Below are 26172 nucleotides of genomic sequence, written 5' to 3'. Positions count from 1 at the left end.
TTGAAACTCCGCTAAAAGTCGCCAGAGATCTCCTGACAGTCCAAACACTTCCTCAAAAGCGTTCAAACACTCCGACAGGGAAGCTGAAGGGCGTTCCGCTCTCAAATCACAGACCACACGGACCGCCCTGCCCCTTAAGCTTTCCACCAATCGCTGTCTCTTTTCCTCATCTGAAACTGGCCACACCTCTAACAATTGGGATGTATCTTCAACCCAGGTATCATAGTCATCCTCCCCTTCCGGGGTGGGCTTGGCTCCTGAGAAAATTCTCAGCTTCGGGCGGGGCCTCTCAACCCTTCTCGCCAGGGAGGTAATGGCAGCCGCTAACTCGGAGGTCTCAGCCCTAACTGGGGGATGGAGCCTGGCCAAGCCTTCCCACTCCACGCCTCCACCCCTGGCTACTGGCACCTCTCCTGGGGCCTCATCTAGCTCCTCCTCCAGCACCTCCTCACTTTCATCCTCTGGGAGGGTGTGGAGACCCCACGGCCCCATCTCCCCCTGGACGTGGACTGTCGCTGGTAGTTCCAAAGTCATGACGTCGGCACTCGTCCGCACCAACATCTAGCTGGCCTCCAGTTCTTTCCCACCCCTTCTAGCTACAAGTTCTACCTGCCCGATACCTTTAATCAAACTCAACCCTCGCACCAGTACCTCTACTGGAATGCGATAATCGACCCCGCTTACCATACATGCATGATTCACCGGTACCTCCTCCATTTCACACCAACTTACAATCTTATCTCGATCCATCTTCGCACCACTTAACGTGACGACTATACAGCTTTACCAAAAATCCAGATCCGGACAGTAGCCCCCACTTGTAACGTTCAGTTATATTGGCTCGTATATGTCTCGGGGAACTCCCGCCCAGCACCTGCTTCAACACTCCCCTCAGGGTCAGTCGCCGCCTGAATCAATCACAAACATCAATCATCAGCCAGCACACCCAGTAAATTTTAACAAGTACACTTTATAGATATAACTAATTCCATGACATTAATATAAATTTGTTATAGAGAGGAAAGTAATGAAAAAAAAGGCGCCAACACTTATCAAAGTCCAAGTTCTTCGCGCACTACTGTTGGAGCTCAATCGATTCCCGACGACCACCCGGATCCTGTCGACTCACGGCTTGGGACCACCCGAAGTGATCGACCGGAGCCTTTCCGCACGTCCGCGGTCCTCCTCGTCTCTCCTCCGTCCTCCCCGTCTCTCCGCCGTCCTCCCCGTCTCTCCTCCGACTCCCCCCCCCAAACCTCGTCCACCGTCCTCCCCGTCTCTCCTCCGACTCCCCTGAAAAACCCCGTCCACCGTCCTCCCCGTCTCTCCTCCGACTCCCCCGAAAAACCCCGTCCACCGTCCTCCCCGTCTCTCCTTTGACTCCCCCCCAAAACCCCCGCACATCTGCCGTCCTCCCTGTCTCTCCTCCGACTCCCCGTCTCTGCTCCAACTCCCAGCCAAAACCCAGTCCACAGTCATATGATACAGCATTGTATCCGAAAACAAAATGATACATGACCACCCATTGGTTAATAGCACCCTGCTATCTCTAACAACCCAAGCAACTGTCTAGTTAGAGACTTTCTCAGCATTCCTCAGTATAACATAACAAAGAAGCCATTTTAGATTTAACAGAAAAAAAAGAGCCCGTACAGTAACAACTGACTAATTTCAGAGGCACGGTTGACCCATTGTTAGTCAGTTCCTCAGAGTTATGGTCCAGACATTTTCTAAAGCCTTGAGCAGGTAGCTTGAGAGATATGGTAGAAACAATATCCCCAGTAGAATCCTCATACAGAGACACTGAGCTAGGTTGTCCCATGTGTCTGTGGGATCCCTTTAGTTCCACATTTTGGTTTTCTCTTCCTTGAATGGTTGGTAATGGAGATTAAATCTTTCTATCAGCCTGTCCTCAATCACTCAGCTGAGTTTTGTCAGTAGAGGGAGCTTTATCCACACTTAATCCACAGAATTTGTTTTCCTGGCTGCTTGGAGGAAGACAGTGGAGCAGTGTAAAATAATTAAACATTTTAGATGGCAGTGAATTTGACCCTTTCCCCATTGCATGAACAGGCTGTACATCTGTCCTAACTGGGTAGGGGTTCTGTGAAGCTTGGATCAGTCATGAAGCCTGATGAAGGTGAGTAGCAGGTGGGAGAATAGTGAACCTCTGTTTAAGCTGGATATCTCTTCTCGATCTCACCTGAAAGTCCACCCGCTCAGACAAGACCCTTCCAGTTGGGGTTATCTGGAAACTAGAGAAACCTGAAAGGCTGGGTATACTTAAATGTCTTTTAGTACTCTAGAGGCACCAGTCCTTAAATTGAGATTTGGAAAGGGCTCCTAACCCGGAAAATTTTACTTCTGACAAGGGTAGATAAAGTGAGGACATGATGCTTATAAGGTCTTGGAATTCTGATTAAACTTTTCTACCAGAATTCTAAGTCTTTAAGGCCTTTGAGAAAGGTTGTTCAGAGCTGTTTTCTAATGTACACACTCTGTGCTTTTGATTGCCTCAGATAATGCAGGTGCAAACGAACTGAGTGACTTCCTGGAGCTGGTGAAGTTCCACACAAAGATCTGTCATCATGAGTGTATTGTGAAGCTGCTGGGATGTCAAACTGAGAGAATGCCCCTGTGCTTGTTCCTGGAGTTCATGAGTGGGGGCAATCTATTGCACACCTTGTGGAAACTTCGTGAGGTCTGTAAATAAATTATTTTGTCTTTGATTTTGGGGAGAAGCAAATGTTAAAGGTTCAGTTATTGAATGTGTTTCACTTGTCGTGAGAGATCCATTACCATGTGTTATTAGGTTGTACTCCAATTGTTGTATAATTCCCAAGAGGAAAGTCACTAAGATCCACCAGTATGAAATACCACTGCCAGAACAGCCGTAACACCACGGCCAGTGGAGCAGTCAGCGGTGGGATTTCTCAGGAGTCAATCAGGAGTGACTCCCCAATCTCCCAGCTCTAACGTTGCTCACATCAAGTTTGTAGTGGATACTTTTCCATCACCGGATTGGTGCAGCTTCAGCAATGGAGTTCCTTCTGGATAAAACTGCACCCCGTTCACCACCTTACCCACCCCCTTCCTCAGTAAGTGAACAGTGGCTGAAGTCCACAGAACCTGCCACTGTGATTTGCTGCTGTTTCTTCAACAACAGCTCCCAAACCAACAGCTTCCTACCACTGGGCATTTAAAAAAAGACACTGTGTCCCAGATACACTGTTGATGCTCCATCAGCACTGACCTGGTGCTGCTCTTTTAATAGCTAAATCTACAATACAACATGGCTCTTCTTGGTGTTGACTGCCATGACTGTGTGCTTTTAACTAATGAATAGTAAACTTGATGTTATTGATGAAGACAAAGGTACAAATGGATGTGTTTTATACTTTGGCAGTCTGCTAGTGGGTGAATCATGGTGCCTCTGTGGGTGGATGTTTGTGGTGATGAGGCTTTTTCAGGCATCGGTCAGACTGCACTTGCAATTTTCGGCCCTTATTTAAGAAAAGCTGTGCTGACATTGGAGAGGGTCCAGAGGAGGTATGAAAGGTCTAACTTACGAGGAGTGTTTGACGGTTCTGGGTCTTTACTTGTTAGGGTATAGAAGAAGGGTGGGGGGGGAGGTGATCTCAATGAAACCTGTCAAATATTGCAAGGCCAATATAGAGTGGATGTGGAGAGGATCTTTTCTATAGTGGGGGAGTCCAGCACCAGAAGGTCCAGCCTCAAAGTAGAAGTATGTTACTTTAGGACAGAAATTAATTGGAATTTCTTTAGCCAGAGGATGGTGAATCTGTGGAATTCATTGCCATGGATGGGTGTGGAGACCAAATCACTGAGTATATTTAAAGTGGAGGTTGATAGAAGGAGGATGAGAGGAGACATGATAGAGGTGTACAAGATAATAAGAGGAATGGATAGAGTGGATAGCCAGCGCCTCTTCCCCAGGGCACCACTGCTCAATACAAGAGGACGTGGCTTTAAGGTAAGGGGTGGGAAGTTCAAGGGGGATATTAGAGGAAGGTTTTTTACTCAGAGAGTGGTTGGTGCATGGAATGCACTGCCTGAGTCAGTGGTGGAGGAAGATACACTAGTGAAGTTTAAGAGACTACTAGACAGGTATATGGAGGAATCTAAGGTGGGGGCTTATATGGGAGGCAGGGTTTGAGGGTCGGCACAACATTGTGGGCCAAAGGGCCTGTACTGTGCTGTACTATTCTATGTTCTATGATAGGTTCTTGATTAGGCAGGGCATCCAAAGTTATGGGTGGAAGGCAGGAAAATGGGGATAAGAGCGACAATAAATCAGCGATGATAGAGTGACAGAGCAGACTCAATGGGCTGAATGGCCTTATTCTGCTCTTATATTTTATGGTCATATAGTTCCAATTGTCCATGCAAGCAGATGTTTACAATATGGGCAGTGAATTGCAAAGAATAGATCCAAATCTTCTTATTAATTTTCATAATTAATGAATAAATCAAATTGTGATAATGGCGAAAAGATCATAAGACTTTGAGCAGTGCATTTGAATTGGCGAATCAGAGATCGGGAGAGAGATTAAGAGCGCTTCAGTGTCTGAACAGTGGCCAGTCAGAGAACAGAGAACATTACCGAGTGCAACTTAAAGTTAGGCAGGGGCCAGCGGAACACGGTATGCAATGAATGACAAACGAGGGACAAATGGAGTAGCCGTTCTTGGAGTGGAGGTTTTGAGGTTTAGCTCTTTAAGGCTTCAGCGAGGAGGGGCTTGAGTGAGAGAAGGCAAGAAGCAGCAGGCAGTTTTTCTTTCAGTTTATTTATTGTTTTCTTCTTTGTAGTTGTACAGTTAGAGCCATGGGGATGCCAGGCAGGACCCTGGAAAGCTCCTCTTGAGGGATGTGGGAAGGCAGAGAGACCTCCAGTGTCCCTGACGACCTGCAAGAAGTGCATCCAGCGGCAGCTTCTAACATGCAGCATTAAGCAGTTGGAGCTGGAACTGGATGAACTCCAGATCATTTGGGAAGCTGAGGGGGTGATGGACAGGAAAACAGGTATTACACACAAGGTGCAGGACACAGGAAACTGGGTGACAGGAAGGGGAAAGGGGTTAAACAACCAATGCAGACTATCCCTGTGGCCACCCCCCTCAACAACAGTTATAACGCTTGGATACTGTTGGGGGAAATTGACCGAGCAGAAGAAAGTCACAATGGTTGGGTCCCTGGCGCTGCATCTAGCTGTGTAGCTCAGAAGAGAAGGGGACAGAAGAGGTGAGCTGTGGTGATGGGGGCTTCATTAGTTAAGGGAATGGAAAGGAGGTACTGTGGACAAGAATGAGATTCCTGGATGGGATGTTGTCTCCTGGGTTCCAGGGTTCAGGACGTCTTGGAATGAATCCTCAGCATTCTTAAATGGGATGGTGAGCAGCCAGAGGTCGTGGTCCACTTTGGTACCAATGACACAAGGATGAGATTCAACAGGGTGAGTAGAGGGAGTTGGGTGCTAAGTTAAAGAACAGGACATCCAGAGTTTGCCTGACACTGGCCCCTTAGGCCTGAGTCGACGTCGTAGTAGTAGTAGTAGTATATTTAGAGTTGTGATCTCAGGATTGCTACCCGACCCACGTACTAGTGAGGCCAGAAAAAGGAGCATCGTACACGGCTAAGGAGTTGATGTAGGAGGAAGGGCTTCCGAATTTTGGATCATTTGGCTGTCTTCCAGGGAAGGTGGGAGCTGTGCAGAAGAGACGGGTTGCACCTAAACTGGAGGGTGACTAATATATTACTGGGAAGGTTTGCTAGTGCTGCGTGGGAGGCTTTAAATTAAAGTTTCAGGGGGATGAAAACCAGAGTGCCAGAACAGATAGAGTGATTGTAGACATGTTGTTAAGAATCATCCAAAGTTAGAAGCAAAAGGTCGAGCAAGGTGGGACTAATGTTCTGAGTTGTGTATATTTCAATGCAAATATTGTAGGAAAGACAGATGAGCTCAGGACGTGGTTCAACACATGGAATTATGATATTGTAGACTTGGTTGCAGGAGGGGCAGGACTGGTAGCATAAACACTGGGGTTCTGTTGTTTAAGGTCAGCTGGAGTGGAGTGGGAGAGTTTAAAGAGGAAGGGTTGGTGTTACTAGTTGGGAAAATGTTACAGCAATGCTTAGTCAGGATAGACTGGAGAATTTGTCCAGTGAAACTTTATGGGTGGAACTGAGGAATAAAAAAAGGCATAATCATATTAATAGGATTATATTATAGACCACCCAACAGTCCATGGGAGTTAGAGGAACAAATCTGTAGAGAGATCACAGACTGTTGCAAGAAGCATAAGGTTGTTATGGTTGTGATTTTAACTTTCCACGTATTGTCTGGGACTCCCACACTGTAAAAGGACTAAATGGGATAGAGTTTGTCAAATGTGTTCAGGAAAGTTTCAGACCATAGTTCAGTACATAAAAGTCCCAACGAGAGAGTGTGTAATATTTGATCTTCTCTTAGGGAATATAGCAGGGCAGGTGGCAGAAGTTAATGAGGGGAGCGCTTTGCATCTAGTGATCACAATGCTATTAGTTTGAAGGTAATTATGGAAAAGGAGAGGTCTAGTCCACAGGTTGAGATTCTACATTGGAGAAAGGTTAACTTTGATTTTATCAGATGGTAAGTGTGGATTGGGACAGGCTGTTTTCTGACAAAGATGTACTTGGTAAGTGGAAGGCATTCAACAGTGAAATTTTGAGCATACAAAGCTTGTATGTGCCTGCCAGAATAAAAGGTAAAGATAAAAGGTTTAGGGAACCTTGGATTTAGAGAGATATTGAGGCTCTGTTTTTTTTTTAAAACAGGTTGAGTTGAGAGTTAAAGGGCAAAAGTTTAGGGGTAACATGAGGGGGAGCTTCTTTACTCAGAGAGTGGTGGCTGTGTGGAACGAGCTTCCAGCAGAAGTGGCTGAGGCAGGTTCGATGTTGTCGTTTAAAGTTAAACTGGACAGCTATATGGACAGGAAAGGGTTGGTGGGTTATGGGCTGAGTGCAGGTCGGTGGGACTAGGTGAGAGTAAGAGTTCGGCATGGACTAGAAGGGCCGAGATGGCCTGTTTCAGTGCTGTAATTGTTATATGTTATATGGTTATAGGTATAGGTTGATAGGAACAAATGAGGTACTTGAGAATAAGAAATGTAAGGGAACGCAAGGAAGAAATCAGGAGAGCTAAAAGAAGGCATGAGGTTGCTTTAGCAGACAAGGTGAAGGAGAATCCTAGGGGCTTCTACAGATGTGTTATAAGCAAAAGGATTGCTAGAGACAGAATTGGTCCTCTGGAAGATCAGAATGGTAATCGATATGTGGAGCCAAAAGAGATGGGGGAGACCTTGAATGAATGTTTTGCATCTGTATTTACTCAGGCAGGACACAGAGTCTATAGAAGTGAGGCAAAGTAGCAGAGAGGTTCATGGACCCTGACAGATTAGAGGCGGCGATGTTTGCTGTCTTGAGGCAAGTCAGGGTGGACAACAGGTCCACAAAGTGTTCTTTGGACCCTGTGGGAGGCAAGTGCAGTAATCACAGGGGCTGTAGCAGAGATATTTAAATCATTATTAGCAACAGGTGAGGTACCCAAGGATTTGAGTCAGTTAATGTTGTTCCATTGTTTAAGAAAGGTTCTAAAAATAAACCAGGAAATTATAGACCAGTGACCGTGACATCAGTCGTGGGGAAGTTTTTGGAAGATATTCTAAGAAACCTGTTATGAGTATTTGGGTAGACAGGGGCTGATTAGGGATAGTCAGCATGGCTTTATGCTTAGTAGTTCATAACTAACCAATCTTAGTCTTTCATGGCTGTTACCAGGAAACCCGATGAAGGCAAAGCACTGAATATTGTCTACAGAGACTTGCGGGACCTCATCAAGTGCCTTGCTCTTGGGAGGTTAGTCAGGAAGGTTCAGTTGCTTGGCATTCAAGATGAGGTATCAAATTGGAATAGATGTTGGCTTTGTGGGAGGAGCCAGAGAGTGGTAGTAGATGGTTGTCTCTCTGACTGGAGGCCTGTGACTAGTGGAGTGCCACAGTGATCATTGTTGTATATAATCTATATCAACAATCTGGATGATAATGTGGTTAACTGGATCAACAAAATTGTGAATACTGTACTCCAATATTGAGGGTGTAGCGAACAGCAAGGAAGACTATCAAAGCTTACAGTGGGATCTGGTCCAGCTGGAAAAATGGCAGATGGAGTTTAGTGCAGATAAATGTGAGGTGTTGCAATTTGGGAAGACCACCCATGGTAGGTCTTACACAGTGAGCAGTAGGGCACTAAGGAGTGTGGTAGAACAAAGTGATTTGGAAACACAGGTCCATAATTAATTGAAGGTGGTGTCACAGGTAGATAGGCTTGTTAAGATAGCTTTTGGCACATTGGCCTTTGTGTATTGAATACAGGAGTTGGGTTGTTGAAGCTGTAGAAGGCCTAATTTGGTGTATTGTGTGCCATTTAGGACACCTATTACAGAAAAGATGTAAATAACATTGAAAGAGTACAGAGAAAATTTACAAGGATGCTGCTAGGACTGGAGGACTTGAGTTGTAAGGAAAGATTAGATTGAGTAGATTAGAACTTTATTCCCTAGAACATTAAAGATTGAGAGGAGATTTGATAGAGGTATACAAAATTATGAGACGTATGGATAGCGTAAATGCAAGCAGGCTTTATTCACTGAGATTAGGTGGGACTACAACATGGGCTAAGGGTGAAAGGCGAAATGTTTTAAGAGCAACATGTGAGTGTGAGAATGTGGAACGAGTTGCCAACACAAGTGGTGGATGTGATTTCGATTTCAATGTTCGAGAGGTTTGGATAGGTACGTGGACGGGATGGGTTTGGAGGGCTATGGTGCAGGTGCAGGTCGATAGGACTAGGTAGTTTAAATAGTTCGTCAGGCACAGGATGGACTGAAGAACCCGTTTCTATCCTGCACTTTTCTATGACTATAATTCACTGACTGCATCCCAGCTAATGTCCAACATGGCTCATTGGATCCTGAAATGCCTGAATAATCTGAGCCATGAATTCACCTTAGAAGCTGCTGATGGTATTCCCTGGCCATGCTGTTTCCAGCTATGACTGTGCATGATTTGTTAGGAGAGTTGAGAGCTGGACTGGACATCGAGGCAGAGTGAAGTAGCTACCCGAAGATCACAGATCCACCACCGATGAAATTGGCTTTGATTGAGGTTGGGGTTAGTGCATCGTTTTCCCATGTGACACTGAGATTTCCCATAGGTACCACTGACGGTTTGTTTACAGATCTTTGGGTTATATCAGCAGGAGTGATGGGAGTAAATATGCCTTCTCAATCCTATTTGTCAGAATGCTTTCCATTTGAATCCTGTGGTACGTTTCATCAGAATGGGAAGAATTGGCCACAGGAATTTGAATAGGTCACAGACTACCCTTCAGTGATGGGCTGTTTACAGGGCACTAAGTAGGGCTGTTTTGTGTTGACTGAGAATGCTAGGATCCTACAATGGTCTGTAAAGTGATCCAGCACAAACTAGGGGTTCTTGGTTTGTGCAGAAAGGCTCAGCAAAGTTTTAGAAGTTTATGGTTTGAGCAGAATTTGTTTGGAGTATAATAGCTATTATTTTAAAATACTGTTTCCTTTCACCCCACACAACTGCAGAGTGAAGCTCGAGATGGAGGAAGGGAATTTAACCTCACCAAACAAAGTGCATATAGCATCGCAAAGCAAGTAGCATGTGGACTGGTAGGTTTAACTTGGCTTCTGACTGCATCACTTCTTCTGTGGATGGTTGCTGCTGAAACAAGCTAAAACTATGCTTAATGGAATATAGAAGAGTACGGTACAGGAACAGGCCATTTGGCCCACAATGTTGTGCCAAACCAGCAAAAAAGCAAATCAAAAACATGCAAACACTAATCCCACTTACTCACACCATGCCCATATCCCTCCACCCTCCTTACATCAATGTGCCTATGCAAACATCTCTTAAAAGCCTCTAATGTACTTGTCTCTACCACTAGACCAGGCAGCACATCCCTGGCATCCACAACTCTCTGAATAAACAAAACGTAACTCTCACATCCTCCTTGAACGTATCCCCTCTCACTTTTAATGCATGCTGTCTGGTATTAGACATTACAACCCTGGGAAACAGAGATTCTCTTTTCACTCTATCGATGCCTCTCATAACCTTGTTAACCTCTGTCAGAACTCCTCTCAGCCTCCAATGCTCTAGAGTAAACAACCCAAGTTTATCCAGCCTCTTGTGATAACACCTGCCCTCTAAACGAGGCAGCATCCTGGTAAACCTCTTCTGCACCCTCTTCAAAGCCTCAACATCCATCCTATAGTGGGGCGACCAGAACAGTATGCAGTACTGTGGATGTGGTCTAACCAGAGTTTTACAAAGTTGGAACAATTTCAGTATGAATGATATCTGGACGGCTGGGTGTATTGAAGGGAATCCAACTTGTTAATTGGGAATTGTTAGATCATGTTGTAGTTTTGGTTTTACGGCTTGAGTCAGAATGCAGCCTAAGCTGTGACAAGGTTCGTTCATCTTAAGGATGCAATATACATTGCTTATTAGACCAGTACTTCTAATGCCTATAAAAAGTATTCACCCCCCATGGAAGTTTTCATGTTTATTTGGCTTTTTTAACACTGATTCCAAGAATTAGGTTTGGAAACAGCACCAAATGTTTATCATTGGTAGGCATTTTGCATTGAGTGCCCACGGTATCATAGGAGTTAGTGTAACACTATTACAGTGCCAGGGAGGCAGGTTCAGTTCCTGCTGCCGCCTGTAAGAGTCCATATTTTCTCCCCTTGACTGCATGGGTTTTGTCTGGGTGCGCTGGTTTCCTCCCACAGTCCACAGCTGTACTGCCCAGAGCTTTAATCGGTCACATGGGTATAATTGGGTGATGCTGTCTTGTTGGACTGGAGTGGCCCGATACTATGCTTTATTACTAAATAAGAAAATTAAAGAATCAACATAAGAATGAGGCAAGCGCATGCTGCATCCATGGTGTTCACCTGCAGGTTGAAGGTGTTTGCCCCCTCACAGTACCGGAGATTAGGGTCCCATTAGAACCTTAACTTGGCAATTCAGTGTTGACAGCCAAACATTGTTGAAGTTCTGTGTTTTAATCCCTTGAATATGATAGGGCAATAGTTGATGTGAGCTGATTGTTGGCTAGGCCCAACTCAGCTGCTTTTTAGATGGAAAAGGTTTAATCATAAACTTCCTGAATTAATGAATCCTAGAAGTTATCGGTAGTGGACCACACACACTTGCTCACTTAATGCTTGCAGAAGCAATTTGCGAAGAGAAACCAGCTTCCATCAAGGCCAGGGTCACCACTGTGCGGTGAGGGGAAGTGCCAGGTATGATCAAAAGGCCATTGACCACCAGCTAAGCTGTGGTTCCACTTGTCAAAAAGCTGGAATATTTCTAATACTTGGAAGAATTTGAAAACTATTCAAGCCATTTTTCTAATAAAAAGAAAGTAAAATTTGAGAAGAAATAATCCTTGCAGCCATGCAGCAATAAAATGAACGCCTTGTGCTGTGCCTAACTTTTGAGATTGTTCCCTAAGAGTGTCGGGGAATTACAGAGCTCAGTATTTCTTTGTTTGCAGTAATAGGGTGCAGTTGCCAAAGCTGCCACAAGTTGTCAGCACATCTGGGACTTCCTCATGGGCACAGAAATACCTGTTATTTTGAAGTGCTAGATTAATGAATCTCAGAGGCCAAGCCCTTTGGTTGGATACAGTTTTACAATACTTATACACAAAGTGGCTGACACTTCCCAGTTCAGTCAAAGGCATTGTGCTCTCTTGCCATGCTTTAGAAAACGCCTTTTGCTCAGGAGATGATTCAACGGGTCATGGCTTCCTGTGTTAGCTGATTTTTGGTCTAAGGGTTGATTCATGAGTTCTCAGCAATACCTATCACTTCCAGTTTATAAGCATTTTACCAGGACTTGGTGGGTTTGAGTTTTAAGAAAGCTTGTGTTGGGTTTCTGTAATTTTCTGATCGTTAAGGTTTTTCTGGGGGTCAATAGTCATAGTCATACTTTATTGATCCTGGGGGAAATTGGTTTTTGGTACAGTTGCACCATAAATAATTAAATAGTAATAAAACCATAAATAGTTAAATAGTAGTATGTAAATATGTAGATTATGCCAGGAAATAAGTCCATGACCAGCCTCACACATAAAAGTTGCTGGTGAACGCAGCAGGCCAGGCAGCATCTCTAGGAAGAGGTGCAGTCGACGTTTCAGACCGAGACCCATGACCAGCCTATTGGCTCAGGGTGTCTGACCCTCCAAGGGAGGAGTTGTAAAGTTTGATGGCCATAGGCAGGAATGACTTCCTATGACGCTCTGTGCTGCATCTCGGAGGAATGAGTCTCTGGCTGAATGTACTCCTGTGCCCAACCAGTCCATTATGTAGTGGATGGGAGACATTGACCAAGATGGCATGCAACTTAGACAGCATCCTCTTTTCAGTCATCACCGTAAGAGAGTCCAGTTCCATCCCCACAACATCACTGGCCTTACGAATGAGTTTGTTGATTCTGTTGGTATCTGCTACCCTCAGCCTGCTGCCCCAGCACACAACAGCAAACATGATAGCACTGACCACCACAGACTCGTAGAACATCCGCAGTATTGTCAAGAATGGCAAGGAATTTTAATTCTTAACAATTGCTCATTTTAAAGTTTAAACAAAGATGCAGACATTTGAAACTAAGTGAAGAGCTGAGGTGCAAAGCAGAGATTCAGTGAAATGCAAAGGTGAGGAAGGCAGAGAAAAAATGGTGCCTCTGAAAAATTCATCACTTTCATAATCAATCTATGAGAAATTTCTTGAATAAGAATAAACCAGTCAATGGTTGCACAATTACATCACGTGGTAATGTGCCAATGAAAAGTGAGGAAGATGATATATTGTTTTATAACGGCTGTACCACTTTCTGCCAGTGAGTGGGGATGAACTACCACATACTGTGAAAAATACATGAGTTTGTTTATTTAAAAAAAGTACAAATTATGATTAGACTATGACTTTAGTCTTACATTAATTCATCTAATATCCTATTTTTAAAGAAAAGTATAAAGAAGACAGTGGATTCCAACAGCTGGGACATTTTCCCTGAAGCGAAGGTGGCTGAGAGGTGACTTTAGGGGTGTATAAAATCATTGGGAAAGAAGTAAGGTGAATGGTGAGTGAAATTACTGGGCTTAGATTTAAGATGAGAAGAGAAAGATTTTAAAGGGACTGGAGGGGCAACTTCTTCCCACAGGGAGTGGTGGGTTAATGGATTGAGCTGGTTGAGTGGGTACAATGAGATATGATACAAACAGGGAAGTGGGGCTTGCTTGGATAGATAACTTTGTTAGCATGGATGCAGTGGGCTGAAAGGCCTGTTTCTATGTTGTATAAATCTATGACGCTGAGGATGAGACTCAGTGACTGTGTTCACAAGGAAGCCTTGTTTAAATTCTAGTTTTGTTGCTTTCAAATGTAATTAGCTAAAGATACAATAAAATTTTAATACGTGTCAATTTGCAAATAATGTAGATAGAATTGTCTTTAGTGTTAGTGGGAAATCGGTGATAAGTTGTCATAGAATTGCAGTGACAGTACAGAAGTCCTTTGACCTACATAGTTCCTGGCAGAGCAATCTCATCAGTCTCATTCCTCTGCCCTCTGGCCTTAGTCCTGCAATTACCATTTGCAATTACCACTCCTACAGGCTGATCCAGATTGTAGTTACACTCCACTTAAACAAAAATCACAGCCTTTATCCAAAACTTTTACTTTTCCTTGGACTATTACTGAATAAGAATAATTCTGGGGAAATGCTTTCTCTCCGCTGTTTAAAACGTTCATATCCTCTTTGAGTTTAGGTGGCCAAAATAAGGAAATGTGTAAAGTGATGCACATTGGCAGAAATCATAGAGAGAGGCAACATGGATGGCAGGACCCTAAAAGCTGTGCAAGAGCGGAGGGAGCTGGGCCTATCTCTGAATTTGGGACATCTATTTCTAGCCTCACTGGTGCTTTTTAATGGGCTTAATGCAAGTTCTCCACATTTTCATTGTTTACCTCTATTTGAGTCCCAAACTTCCACCTGATTTACTTATCACATTCCCGATAGGCCCTGATATACTCTAGGATCTGTGCCCAAGTACACCCATCCCCCTCGGTTCTTACACATGAACGGTTATGCCATTTATGTTGCCCCTTTCTTTGGTAGAAAGCATAGTGTATAGCTCCACACATTTCTTTTTAAAAATTGTCTCTTGCCCATTCAGCCAATTTGTCTGTCTTCCTGGAGGATTTAACGAGTGCAAAACCTTTAGTGTGTGAAGAGGTGTCAATATGTACAGTACCGATTGATTGCATTACCTGTTTAAAGGTATTGCCTGGCACTGCCACATCATCAGTGCCAATGTGCATCTTTCAAAATAGGTCTAGATTCAAGATTGTTTAATGTTATTTCCTGTACTCACGTAAAGGAGATTACTCTGGATCCAAAGCAGTACAAAAAAGCATAAAAGAGAAAGAACATAATAACGATAACAACACACGATCAATATAAATACACAAGAGAGCTTATATACATTGATTGTATGTCCATAAACTGACACTAAGTTGTAGAGAAGGTGACTGATGGGAAATAATAGAGTAATGGTGGAGTTGGTGGGTGGAAGTGTTGATCAGCCTTGTTGCTTGGGGAAAGTTACTGTTTTTGAGTCTGGTGGTCCTGGCGTGGATGCTACGTAGCCTCCTCCCTGATGGGAGTGGGACGTGAGCAGGGTGTATGGGATCTTTCATGATGTTGCTGGCCCTTCAGCGACACTTTTCTGTATCTATGTCCTTGATGACAGGCTGGTGCTAGTGATGCACTGGACCGTTTCGACTGCCCATTGTAGAGTTTTCCTGTGTACAACAGTGCAGTTTCTGTACCAAGGATACTCTCTACCGTGCACCTGTAGAATGACGTGAGTATTGATGTCCAAATTCCAGCTCTCTTCAGCCTCCTCAGAAAATAGAGTTGAGGCGTTGGTGAGCTTTCTTGACTGAGTAGGGTGTGTTCAGGGTCCATGAGAGATTGTGTGTGATGTGCACTCCCAGGAATTTGAAACTTCTTGCAATTCCACTGCTGTACCACGAACGTAAAGGGAGGTGTGATCTCTTTCGAAGTCGATAACCATTTCCTTTGTCTTGTTGATTTTAAGGAAGAGGCTACTGGTCTAGCACCAGGCCTCAAGCTCCTACACCTTCTCTCTGTAGGCTGTCTCATCGTTGTTGCTGATGAGCCCTACCACAGTCGTGTCATTGGAGACTTAATGATGTTTAGTTCAGAGGAATCCAGCCTGGAAGTGTTCTCCAGAAGCATCATTTAGCTGTCAGCCATCACTCAGTCAGTGGTAATATTTTTGCCACTCACTCAGAGGGTTCGAGGCTTCAATTCCCACACCTGAGATTTGAGTACACTGTGCACTCTACAGCACCATACTAGTATTGTACAGTCAAGTTGCAGATTTCATTAGATGGGTGTTTACTATGCAGAAGGAGGTGCTTTTTTTGGTGAAATGGTCAGCCGGTTCTTTGACCAGTTACCTCACCAATACTTGTGGTTCCCTGCTGAGTGCAAGTGGGCTCCTTTGACATCTCAGGTGACCACCCCTCCAAAATATGCAACAGGTTTCGAGAACTTTTGAATGTCCTTGGAAATGTCAGTGTTAAATGGATGGGTTGATGGGTGGCACAGCTTGTTTAGTCAGAAGGGCCTTTTCCAAGCTGTGTCTCTAAATAAAATAAAATAAATATTCCTTTTCTCACTATGAATGGAAAGGTGAAAATTGAGGGTGTACTCGAGCAGAGTAACAGCAGCAGAGTAAACCAGAGCTTGCATAATGTTCTGGTGAAAGACCTTTGAGCTGTTTCAGTCCGTACTGAAGTTGCCTGACCTGCTCCCTGCCTGGCTCCAGCAGAAAGTCTCATGCTAATTTTTATCTCTTACACTTTGCATCATATGTGAGTGTCAGTAAACTTGATCCAAAGTGTTTGGTGTTAATGTCTTGCAGTGTTTTAAATTAAAAGTGTTATAATTTGAGATTACTATAATTATCTCTACCCATTTTTAATATTTATATACGTATCTTGCTGTGTGATGTCACCCCTCTAACCCTTCTTCTAAATGGAACAATATTATCTGTTTTGTCATCAAAATGCAGTGCTTTCTGATCTCCTGAACTGCGTTGTAGGGTTTTTCCATTACCTTCTGTACCAATGTATGCCAAGTCCACTACTTGGGCAATTTTATCAATGTAGTTCTTGATTTTCATGAATTTCATGATTCCAAACGTTAGCAGACAATGGTCAGTAGTGCACAGAAAACCATCACAGGAATGCATTGAAAGTTGAAAGTCAAAGGAATGTTGTCCTCTTTTTCAAGGTAGTTGAGATATAAAAACAGGGAAGTGTTCTGCTGCTGTACCAGGCACAGGCTGTAAAATGTTACAATTAGGTCTCTGAACCCCCACACCGACCGTTTTTCAGGAAGGTTATAATTTATTTGGAGAAAGTTCACTGCATGATCCTGATCTGGAGGGATCATCCTTCCTAGAAAGGTTTGACAAACTGGGATCCTACTCACTGAAGTTCTAAGAATCAGAAGCAATCTTGTTGAAATCTGCATTTGTATAAAGAAAATGTAAATTTTATATGTTGTCTTCTGAAAATATCTGTACATGTATTGTTTGGGCAGGAGTTCTGTTTAAGCTATTGTGACTCAGTGGTGTGCAAGGATTGATGACAGAGAATTTTTAAATCACTGGTGGTGCTTAAGCTAGTTTCAGAATTAGCTAGCATAAAAGTTTTTGAGACAAAGCTTTTTTTTAATTATCTTTGATGTTGTGATTGCCATTATCTCATAGAAATATTTGGGCTATGAGCTGGTCATTGGCACAGATGGAATCCACAGATTAAATATTAATCAGGTTCCAAGCAGAATCACAGTTCCAGTTTTACTTAAACCCTGTTGAATAAGAGCTCAAAATTGCATCTAAAATTGTATTCAGACTGTGTATCCCTTTGGAACAGGAATATCTGACTACAAAGCACCACCTAATCCATGGGGATGTTGCTGCCAGGAACATTTTGATCCACAGCGATCTCACTGTTAAGCTAACTGGCCTGAGCCTGGCCTTTGATGTTTACAAAACTAGAACTCTGTCATCCCACAAAGCAGCCCAGGTTCCCATTAAATGGCTTGCACCGGAGCGAATCATGAAGCTGCCAATCACAGAAAAGAGTGACACGTGAGTAGAAGAATGCTTCTCAGCTGGAATGGAAGAGAGGGTTCAGTGAGTGCAGAACATCCTGTGATGGGTTATGGGAGCACAGTGGGGAAATGGACACAATAAAGATTCTGAATACAAGTTGGTCATTGTTCTGTACGTTCAAAGAATCATTCCTTTTGGACTTGTCACCATTGGTAGAATGATTCATGAGCAGGTGCAATGAGGGAGGGAACTGGGCTCGAGATGTACCAGTAGTGTGTCACAGAATGTCATATTAGCTGGTTTAAGTTTCTAATTCTTTCGTGTATTAACTAGTTAATTGAAGAAAGTGAACCTGTTTCTATGTGAATGGTGAACAATTGTACTTAGACTTCTTCTTTTTGCAGGTGGTCATTTGGGATTCTTGTCTATGAAATAATCACTCTGGGTATGTTACACTACAACCTAATTAGCTTCATGTATTCTAAATTCCTTATTCTCCTTTTAATGCTTATTCTGTTTTGTGATTTTTAACCAATGGATCTTAACCACTTGTTACTATATAGTTTAAAGGACTCCTCCCTCTAAGTACTTGGAAATGTAGCAATTGCAAATGGTGTTCCTGTCTCCATTATTTCTCTGAGATGAAATATCTGTAGAGTTAGAATGCTGGTTTGAGGCTGGCTTCTTACTGCTGGAGAAAAGCAATAGGCAAATGAAAAAGTCGTTATTTTTATATTAATTTTAATCCTATTATCTTTAATCTTTTCAGTTAGAAACGTGTAAGGTTGTGTTGACGACACACTTTTGTCAATGCTTGTTTCAAGTGATACATTGTTGATTCAAAGTGCTGTATCATCACAGAAGTAGATAGTTCACACACTATTGACCATCCACCGAATTGTCAGTACCTGATGCTCTGATCATTTTCCTTTGCAGGTTCTCCTCCGTATCCTGAGTTTCAGCCTCTAGAAGTTTTTACAAAACTGCAGAGAAATTACAGAATGCCCAAGCCATCTACCAGCAGCAATGCTCTGTGAGTACATTATCATTTACCAAATGAATCATGAACTTTGAAGTGTTTTTATAATGTGTGCTCAGGTCATCTGTGTGGCGAATAGACTGTTTAGGTGTTTGAGCCCTTTCTCAACATTAACGCCTTTAGATTAAAAAGAACTGTTAATCTCACTCAGTTATTTCATTTGAAACCCAGTATTTCACTTTGGACAAGAGAGAATTTCAAATATACTTTTGTACAAAAAAAAATGCTTCTTGATTTGGAACCAAAAAGACCAGCTCTTCTGTTACGATGATGTCCTTTTGTTCTTTGGTGCAAAGCAGAGGCGGTGGTCAGCTCATGGTCTGTGATAGACTGACCACTGAGTAACTCTGTCCAATTTCCAGCTGACTGCAGAGCAGAGGTGGTGGTCAGCTCATGGTCTGTGATAGACTGACCACTGAGTAACTCTGTCCAATTTCCAGCTGACTGCAGAGCAGAGGCAGACTCCAGAATGGGTTGCGTGTTTTGGCCAGTAGATAAAACAATGCCTCCCAGTCTCCTGGCAAACTGGTTGAATGGGTTTTGGAGGCAGAGGATGCGAAGGGTCTCTCCAGATACAATGAAACAGATATGCATGAGTGAGCAGTTGCGATGGTGTCCAGCACAGTAGTATTGCAGACTCTCTTAATGGAATTTGGAGCAGGAACTTTTGTTTCCCTGAGCCCCACAATCTAATGATTTTGCAAAACAAAGAGAGATTGTTCAGTTTATCACAGCTCTGCCAGAGAGAACTATTCAATTCATCTCACAGCTTGACTGAGCAGGCTCTCGGAAATTAATTTGCTCTCCATTCAATTAAAACTCCTGCTAGTGACAGAGTGGTACATTGCAAAAATTACACTTGAAGGTTAAGCATGAATCGTTAGCTACAGTCCAAAATGAAACATGTGGTGTAATAAGACATGCATAATTTAGATTTGTTCTCTGATGATAGACCCGGCTGGTGGCGTAGTGGCGTTAGTGCCGGACTTCGGGATGAAAGGTCCCGAGTTCGAATCCAGCCGGCTCCCCTGCACACTTTCCATCCGTGCTGGGTTACGAGCTGGTGATCTCTTTGGAAACTCACCCGGCAGAAGGCAACGGCAAACCACTGCTGTAACTTGCCTCGTACACGGTTCCCCACTACATCAGAGAGGCATGGAGGGAAATCGTCCGCTAACCGATGAAACTCCGGATGTGACGTACCTTTCCTTTTTTTCTCTGATGGGAATTGCAGGAAGAACTGCTCATCCTAAGGAGATTACAAACCCTTGCTCTGCTGGGATCCTTGCTGCCCCTCGTGGGCGGGCATATTCAGACTATTAACCCACAATAAGGTACAAGTGCTGGGCACCATTCTGCCATCAACAACAGGAATTCTGCAGATGCTGGAACTTCAAGCAACACACATCAAAGTTGCTGGTGAATGCAGCAGGCCAGGCAGCATCTGTAGGAAGAGGTACAGTCGACGTTTCAGGCCGAGACCCTTCATCAGGACTAACTGAAGGAAGAGTTAGTAAGAGATTTGAAAGTTGGAGGGGGAAGGGGAGATCCAAAATGATAGGAGAAGACAGGAGGGGGAGGGATGGAACCAAGAGCTGGACAGATGATTGGCAAAAGGGATATGAGAGGATCATGGGACAGGAGGCCTAAGGAGAAAGACAAGGTGGGGGGGGGAACCCAGAGGATAGGCAAGGGGTATAGTCAGAGGGACAGAGGGAGAAAAAGGAGAGTGAGAGAAAGAATGTGTGTATAAAAATAAATAACGGATGGGGTACGAGGGGGAGGTGGGGCATTAGCAGAAGTTAGAGAAGTCGATGTTCATGCCATCAGGTTGGAGGCTACCCAGACGGAATATAAAGTGTTGTTCCTCCAGCCTGAGTGTGGCTTCATCTTTACAGTAGAGGAGGCCATGGAGAGACATATGGGAATGTGATGTGGAATTAAAATGTGTGGCCACTGGTAGATCCTGCTTTCTCTGGTGGACAGAGCGTAGGTGTTCAGCAAAGCGATCTCCCAGTCTGCGTCGTGTCTTGCCAATATATAGAAAGCCACATTGGGAGCACCGGACACAGTATATCACCCCAGCCGACTCACAGGTGAAGTGTCGCCTCTCCTGGAAGGACTGTCTGGGGCCCTGAATGGTGGTAAGGGAGGAAGTGTAAGGGCATGTGTAGCACTTGTTCCGCTTACAAGGATAAGTGCCAGGAGGGAGATCAGTGGGGATGGATGGGGGGGGGAACGAATGGACAAGGGAGTCGCGTAGGGAGCGATCCCTGCGGAAAGCAGAGAGATTGGGGGAGGGAAAGATGTGCTTAGTGGTGGGATCCCGTTGGAGGTGGCGGAAGTTACAGAGAATAATATGTTGGACCCCTAGTGGGGTGGCGGGAGGATGGAGTGAGAGCAGATGTACATGAAATGGGGGAGATGCGTTTGAGACCAGAGTTGATAGTGGAGGAAGGGAAGCCCCTTTCTTTAAAAAAGGAGGACATCTCCCTCGTCCTGGAATGAAAAGCCTCATCCTGAGAGCAGATGCGGCAGAGACCGAGGAATTGCGAGGAGGGGATGGCATTTTTGCAAGAGACGGTGAGAAGAGGAATCATCCAGATAGCTGTGAGAGTCAGTAGGATTATAGTAGACATCAGTGGATAAGCTGTCTCCAGAGACAGAGACAGAAAGATCTAGAAAGGGGAAGGAGGTGTTGGAAATGGACCAGGTAAACTTGAGGGCAGGGTGAAAGTTGGAGGCAAAGTTAATAAAGTCAACGAGCTCAGCATGCGTGCAGGAAGCAGCGCCAGTGCAGTCGTCGATGTAGCGAAGGAAAAGTGGGGGACAGATACCAGAATAGGCACGGAACATAGATTGTTCCACAAAGCCAACAAAAAGGCAGGCATAGCTAGGACCCATACGGGTGCCCATAGCTACACCTTTAGTTTGGAGGAAGTGGGAGGAGCCAAAGGAGAAATTATTAAGAGTAAGGACTAATTCTGCTAGACGGAGCGGAGTGGTGGTAGAGGGGAACTGATTAGGTCTGGAATCCAAAAAGAAGCGGAAAGCTTTGAGACCTTCCTGATGGGGGATGGAAGTATATAGGGATTGGACATCCATGGTGAAAGTAAAGCGGTGGGGGCCAGGGAACTTAAAATCATCGAAAAGTTTAAGAGCGTGAGAAGTGTCACGAACATAGGTAGGAAGGGATTGAACAAGGGGGGATAAAACCGTGTCGAGGTATGCAGAAATGAGTTCGGTGGGGCAGGAGCAAGCTGAGACAATAGGTCTGCCAGGACAGGCAGGTTTGTGGATCTTGGGTAGGAGGTAGAAACGGGAAGTGCGAGGTGTGGGAACTATAAGGTTGGTAGCAGTGGATGGAAGATCCCCTGAGCGGATAAAGTCGGTGATGGTCTGGGAGACAATGGCCTGGTTCTCCTTAGTGGGGTCACGATGGAGGGCTAAATAAGAGGAGGTATCCGCGAGTTGTCATTCTGCCATCCTACACTTGTGTCATCGCATGGAAAGTCTTTATTTTTCTTCTCTGTGTGAGTCTCCCTTTTCAATCAAGCAAGAAGTCATTTTCAGAGATTTTGTGCTTTTGGCTTTTTACTCAGTCCTTCTGTTCTGACTCAGCATCTCCAAGCCACAGTTAGACAAAATCCTGGAGAAGAATCTTACTAAGTTTTTGCTGTATTAAAATTAAAATAGTTTCTATTTTCTTTTAATTCATCACTTTTAAAGTTTTAATAATAGTTTTTCCTTCTCTCAAATATCTCACCAATGTTACAGGTTAATCCATTCAGGTGCTAGTTGGCTTCAAGAAGGCCTGGGTGGTGGACCAGTGAGGGGTTTATGGAAATGGACTAGCCAATTTCAGGGGAGCTAGGACTTGAAAATGATGTAGTCTTACCCACAGCCATTCCTCCCTTCCCAAGCAGTTGTAGTGGGAAACTTTCTGCAGATGAATATGTCTGCACTGGTCTGCTGTTACTTGACTCCATTTACCATCGTCCCAGTGACTGATGGAAAAAGACTCTTCTATTTCCTTGTGACTCTGTTTACCTTGTCTGTTGTCATTTTCTTCTGTGTGAAGGGAGAGGGCTGCTGTGCTGCTCTGTGGATGGACTGGGAACTATTTTTCTGTCCATTTAGCCAGTTCCATTTGGCATCGACCTCGCTAATGCAAATTACCCATCAATAGCCAGTGTCCTCTGGCGCCTTCTTTGAATGGCCATGTGTCACATGTTTTTTTCCTCTCTCTCTCTCTCTCTCTCTCTCTCTCTCCCCCCCCCCCCCCCCGAAAAGACACTCTGGATGTCAGAACACCACTTGACAGAAGAGAACACCTCAGCCAAGAGTAAACAGGTCCTTGCTTTCAGAGCAAGGCTTGCATTTATACACCATGTTTCTTGACTTTGAGGTGTCCTAGAGTGCTTTGTAGCCAACTAATTACTACTGAAGGACTGTAGAGTGCTAATATAGTTGGGAATTCAGAATAATTCTCCAATGGTAGCAAGAAAAATGCTACAACTGACAATGTCTTCATTTGCTTTTTTTTTTGGTGTTGGGTTTTAGCTATTGCAAATAATTTAGTTGCAAACTCTTTAAGAAAAAATGCAATAAAAATTAAATTCCATTGAAATAATATGCTTCAACATTTAGCTTTTCTCTTTTCCATGTCTTGCCACTTTGGCAATCCCTGCAGTTGTGACTCCATCCACTTTCCCCAACAGCTTCCTTTGGTCTCCATCTCCCTGTCAGTTTGGTTACCCTGGCTGTAGGATTAATGACTGTCACGTACTGTGACTTTTCTAAACTGCTACTCATGATACAGCTAGGAAACAAGCCCTTCAGCCTGCTGTAAAGGGAACAGCCAACCTAGCAACTGGCACATCATTTGGAATGGGTTGGAAACACATGCTGTCACGGGGAATAGTCATAGTTATACTTTATTGATCCCGGGGGAAATTGGTTTTCATTACAGTTGCACCATACATTATTAAATAGTAATAGAACCATAAATAGTTAAATAGTAATATGTAAATTATGCCAGGAAATAAGTCCAGGACCAGCCTATTGGCTCAGGGTGTCTGACCCTCCAAGGGAGGAGTTGTAAAGTTTAATGGCCACAGGCAGGAATGACTTCCTATGACGCTCTGTGTTGCATCTCGGTGGAATGAGTACTCCTGTGCCCAACCAGTACATTATGTAGTGGACGGGAGACATTGTCCAAGATGGCATGCAACTTGGACAGCATCCTCTTTTCAGACACCACCATCAGAGAGTCCAGTTCCATCCCCACAACATCACAGGCCTTACAAATGAGTTTGTTGATCCTATTGGTGTCTGCTACCCTCAGCCTGCTGCCCCAGCACACAACAGCAAACATGATCGCACTGGCCACCACAGACTCGTAGAACATCCTCAGCATCGTCCGACAAATGTTAAAGGACCTCAGTCTCCTCAGGAAATAGAGACGGCTCTGACCCTTCTTGTAGACAGCCTCAGTGTTCTTTGACCAGTCCAGTTTATTGTCAATTCATATCTCCAGGTATTTGTAATCCTCCTCCATGTCCACACTGACCCCCTGGATGGAAACAGGGGTCACTGGTACCTTAGCTCTCCTCAGGTCTACCACCAGCTCCTTAGTCTTTTTCACATTAAGCTGCAGATAATTCTGCTCACACCATGTGACAAAGTTTCCTACCGTAGCCTTGTACTCAGCCTCATCTCCCTTGCTGATGCATCCAACTGTGGCAGAGTCATCAGAAAACTTCTGAAGATGACAAGAATCTGTGCAGTAGGTGAAGTCCGAGGTGTAAATGGTGAAGAGAAAGGGAGACAAGACAGTCCCCTGTGGAGGCCCAGTGCTGCTGATCACACTGTCGGATACACAGTGTTGCAAGCACACGTACTGTGGTCTGCCAGTCAGGTAATCAAGAATCCATGATACCAGGAAAGCATCCACCTGCATCGCTGTCGGCTTCTCCCCCAGCAGAGTAGGGTGGATGGAGTTGAATGCACTGGAAAAGTCAAAAAACATGACCCTCACAGGGCTCGCTGGCTTGTCCAGGTGGGCGTAGACACAGTTCAGCAGGTAGACGATGGGATCCTCAACTCCTAGTCGGGGCTGGTAGGCGAACTGGAGGGGATCTAAGTGTGGCCTGACCATAGGCTGGAGAAGTTCCAGAACAGGCCTCTCCAGGGTCTTCATGATGTGGGAGGTCAATGCCACCGGTCTGTAGTCATTGAGGCCGCTGGGGTGCGGCGTCTTCGGCAAAGGGACGAGGCAGGACGTCTTCCACAGCACAGGAACCCTCCGGAGCCTCAGGCTCAGGTTGAATACATGGCAAAGTACTCCACATAGCTGAGGGGCACAGGCTTTGAGCACCCTGGTACTGATACCATCCGGTCCTGCAGCCTTGCTTGGGTTGAGACGTTTCAGCTGTCTTCTCAGCTGTGAAGCCCACCGTGGTGGTTTCGTGTGGGGAAGGGGTATAGTCATGAGAGCAGGGTGGGGGACTGTGAGGAGGGGTAGGAGGGGAGACTGGAATATGTGTTGGTTGGGGGCCGACAACAGATGACTCGTGGAGGATGGGCAGGGGCCGCAATGTCAAATCTGTTAAAGAACAAGTTAAGTTCATTGGCCCTGTCCACACTGCCTTCAGCTCCTCTGCTGCTAGTTTGCCGGAACCCAGTGATGGTCCTCATCCCACTCCAGACCTCTTTCATGTTGTTCTGCTGGAGTTTCCACTCAAGCTTCCTCCTGTACCTGTCTTTAGCTTCACTGATCCTGGCTCTCAGGTCCCTCTGTATTGCCCTCAGCTCCTCCCTATTTCCATCTCTAAACGCCCTCTTTTTAGCGTTCATGATGTCCTTAATGTCCTTCGTTACCCATGGCTTGTTATTTGAATAACAAAGGACAGTTCTTGTCGGAATATTGCAGTCCACACAGAAGCTGATGTAATCAGTTATGCATTCTGTGAGCCCATCAATATCCTCTCCATGTGGCTCACAGAGTGCCTGCCAGTCTGTCACCACAAAACAACCCTGGAGCGCCTCATAAGCCTCCTCTTACCATTTCCTCACTGTCTTCGAGGTTGCAGGTTTACTTTTCACCAGAGGCACGTAGCAGGGTTTTAGATGCACCAGGTTGTGATCTGACCTTCCCAGTGGGGGGAGGGGAGAGGAGCTGTATGCATCCTTAACGTTAGCGTACATCAAATCCAGAGTCTTCTCCCCTCTGGTTGTACAGCTCACATACTGCGTGAAGTTGGGCAGTGTTCTAGCCGTGGAAACATGGTTGAAGTCACCTGAGATGGTAATGAGGGCACTCGAGTGCTGGATTTGTAGTCTGGCTATGACGGTGTAAGTAATGTTACACGCCAACGTCGAGTTGGCAGAGGGAGGGATGTACACAACAACCACAATTGCAACACACATCAATGTTGCTGGTGAACGCAGCAGGCCAGGCAGTATCTCTAGGATGAGGTACAGTCGACGTTTCAGGCTGAGACCCTTCATCAGGACTGAACCACAATTGCATGCGAGGTTTCCCTTGGCAAATAATATGGCCGGAGTCCAACAGCAAAAAATTCCATATCCAGGCTACAAACACGTTCCTTGATCGTAATATGCCCAGGATTGCACCATCTGTTGTTTACCAGAACCACAAGCCCCCCTCCTTTACGCTTACTGCTGTCAGTGCAATTCCGGTCAGCTCGAACGGTCTGAAAGCCCTCTATGGAAATGCTTTGATCGGGTATGTCCTCGTTCAGCCACGTTCCAGTAAAGCACATGACACTGCTCTCCCGAAATGTTCTCTG

At 44.8% G+C, this 26172-nt stretch overlaps 1 protein-coding gene across 1 annotated transcript in view; it reads left to right on the top strand.

Moving 5' to 3' along the window:
• Positions 1-26172, top strand: part of LOC140188577 (tyrosine-protein kinase STYK1) — a 90119-nt gene that overhangs the window by 42831 nt on the left and 21116 nt on the right. Inside the window, exons 5-9 of the mRNA XM_072244994.1 lie at positions 2520-2701; positions 9671-9754; positions 17138-17355; positions 17724-17764; positions 18256-18352. Of these exons, the coding sequence (XP_072101095.1) occupies positions 2520-2701; positions 9671-9754; positions 17138-17355; positions 17724-17764; positions 18256-18352 (622 nt within the window). The remainder of the gene's footprint in view (positions 1-2519; positions 2702-9670; positions 9755-17137; positions 17356-17723; positions 17765-18255; positions 18353-26172) is intronic.

Source organism: Mobula birostris, chromosome 27, assembly GCF_030028105.1.
Source record: "Mobula birostris isolate sMobBir1 chromosome 27, sMobBir1.hap1, whole genome shotgun sequence".
NCBI classification, from domain to species: domain Eukaryota; kingdom Metazoa; phylum Chordata; class Chondrichthyes; order Myliobatiformes; family Myliobatidae; genus Mobula; species Mobula birostris.
The sequence above is the reverse complement of the archived record's forward strand: the minus strand, read 5'-3'. Positions and strand labels throughout refer to the sequence as shown.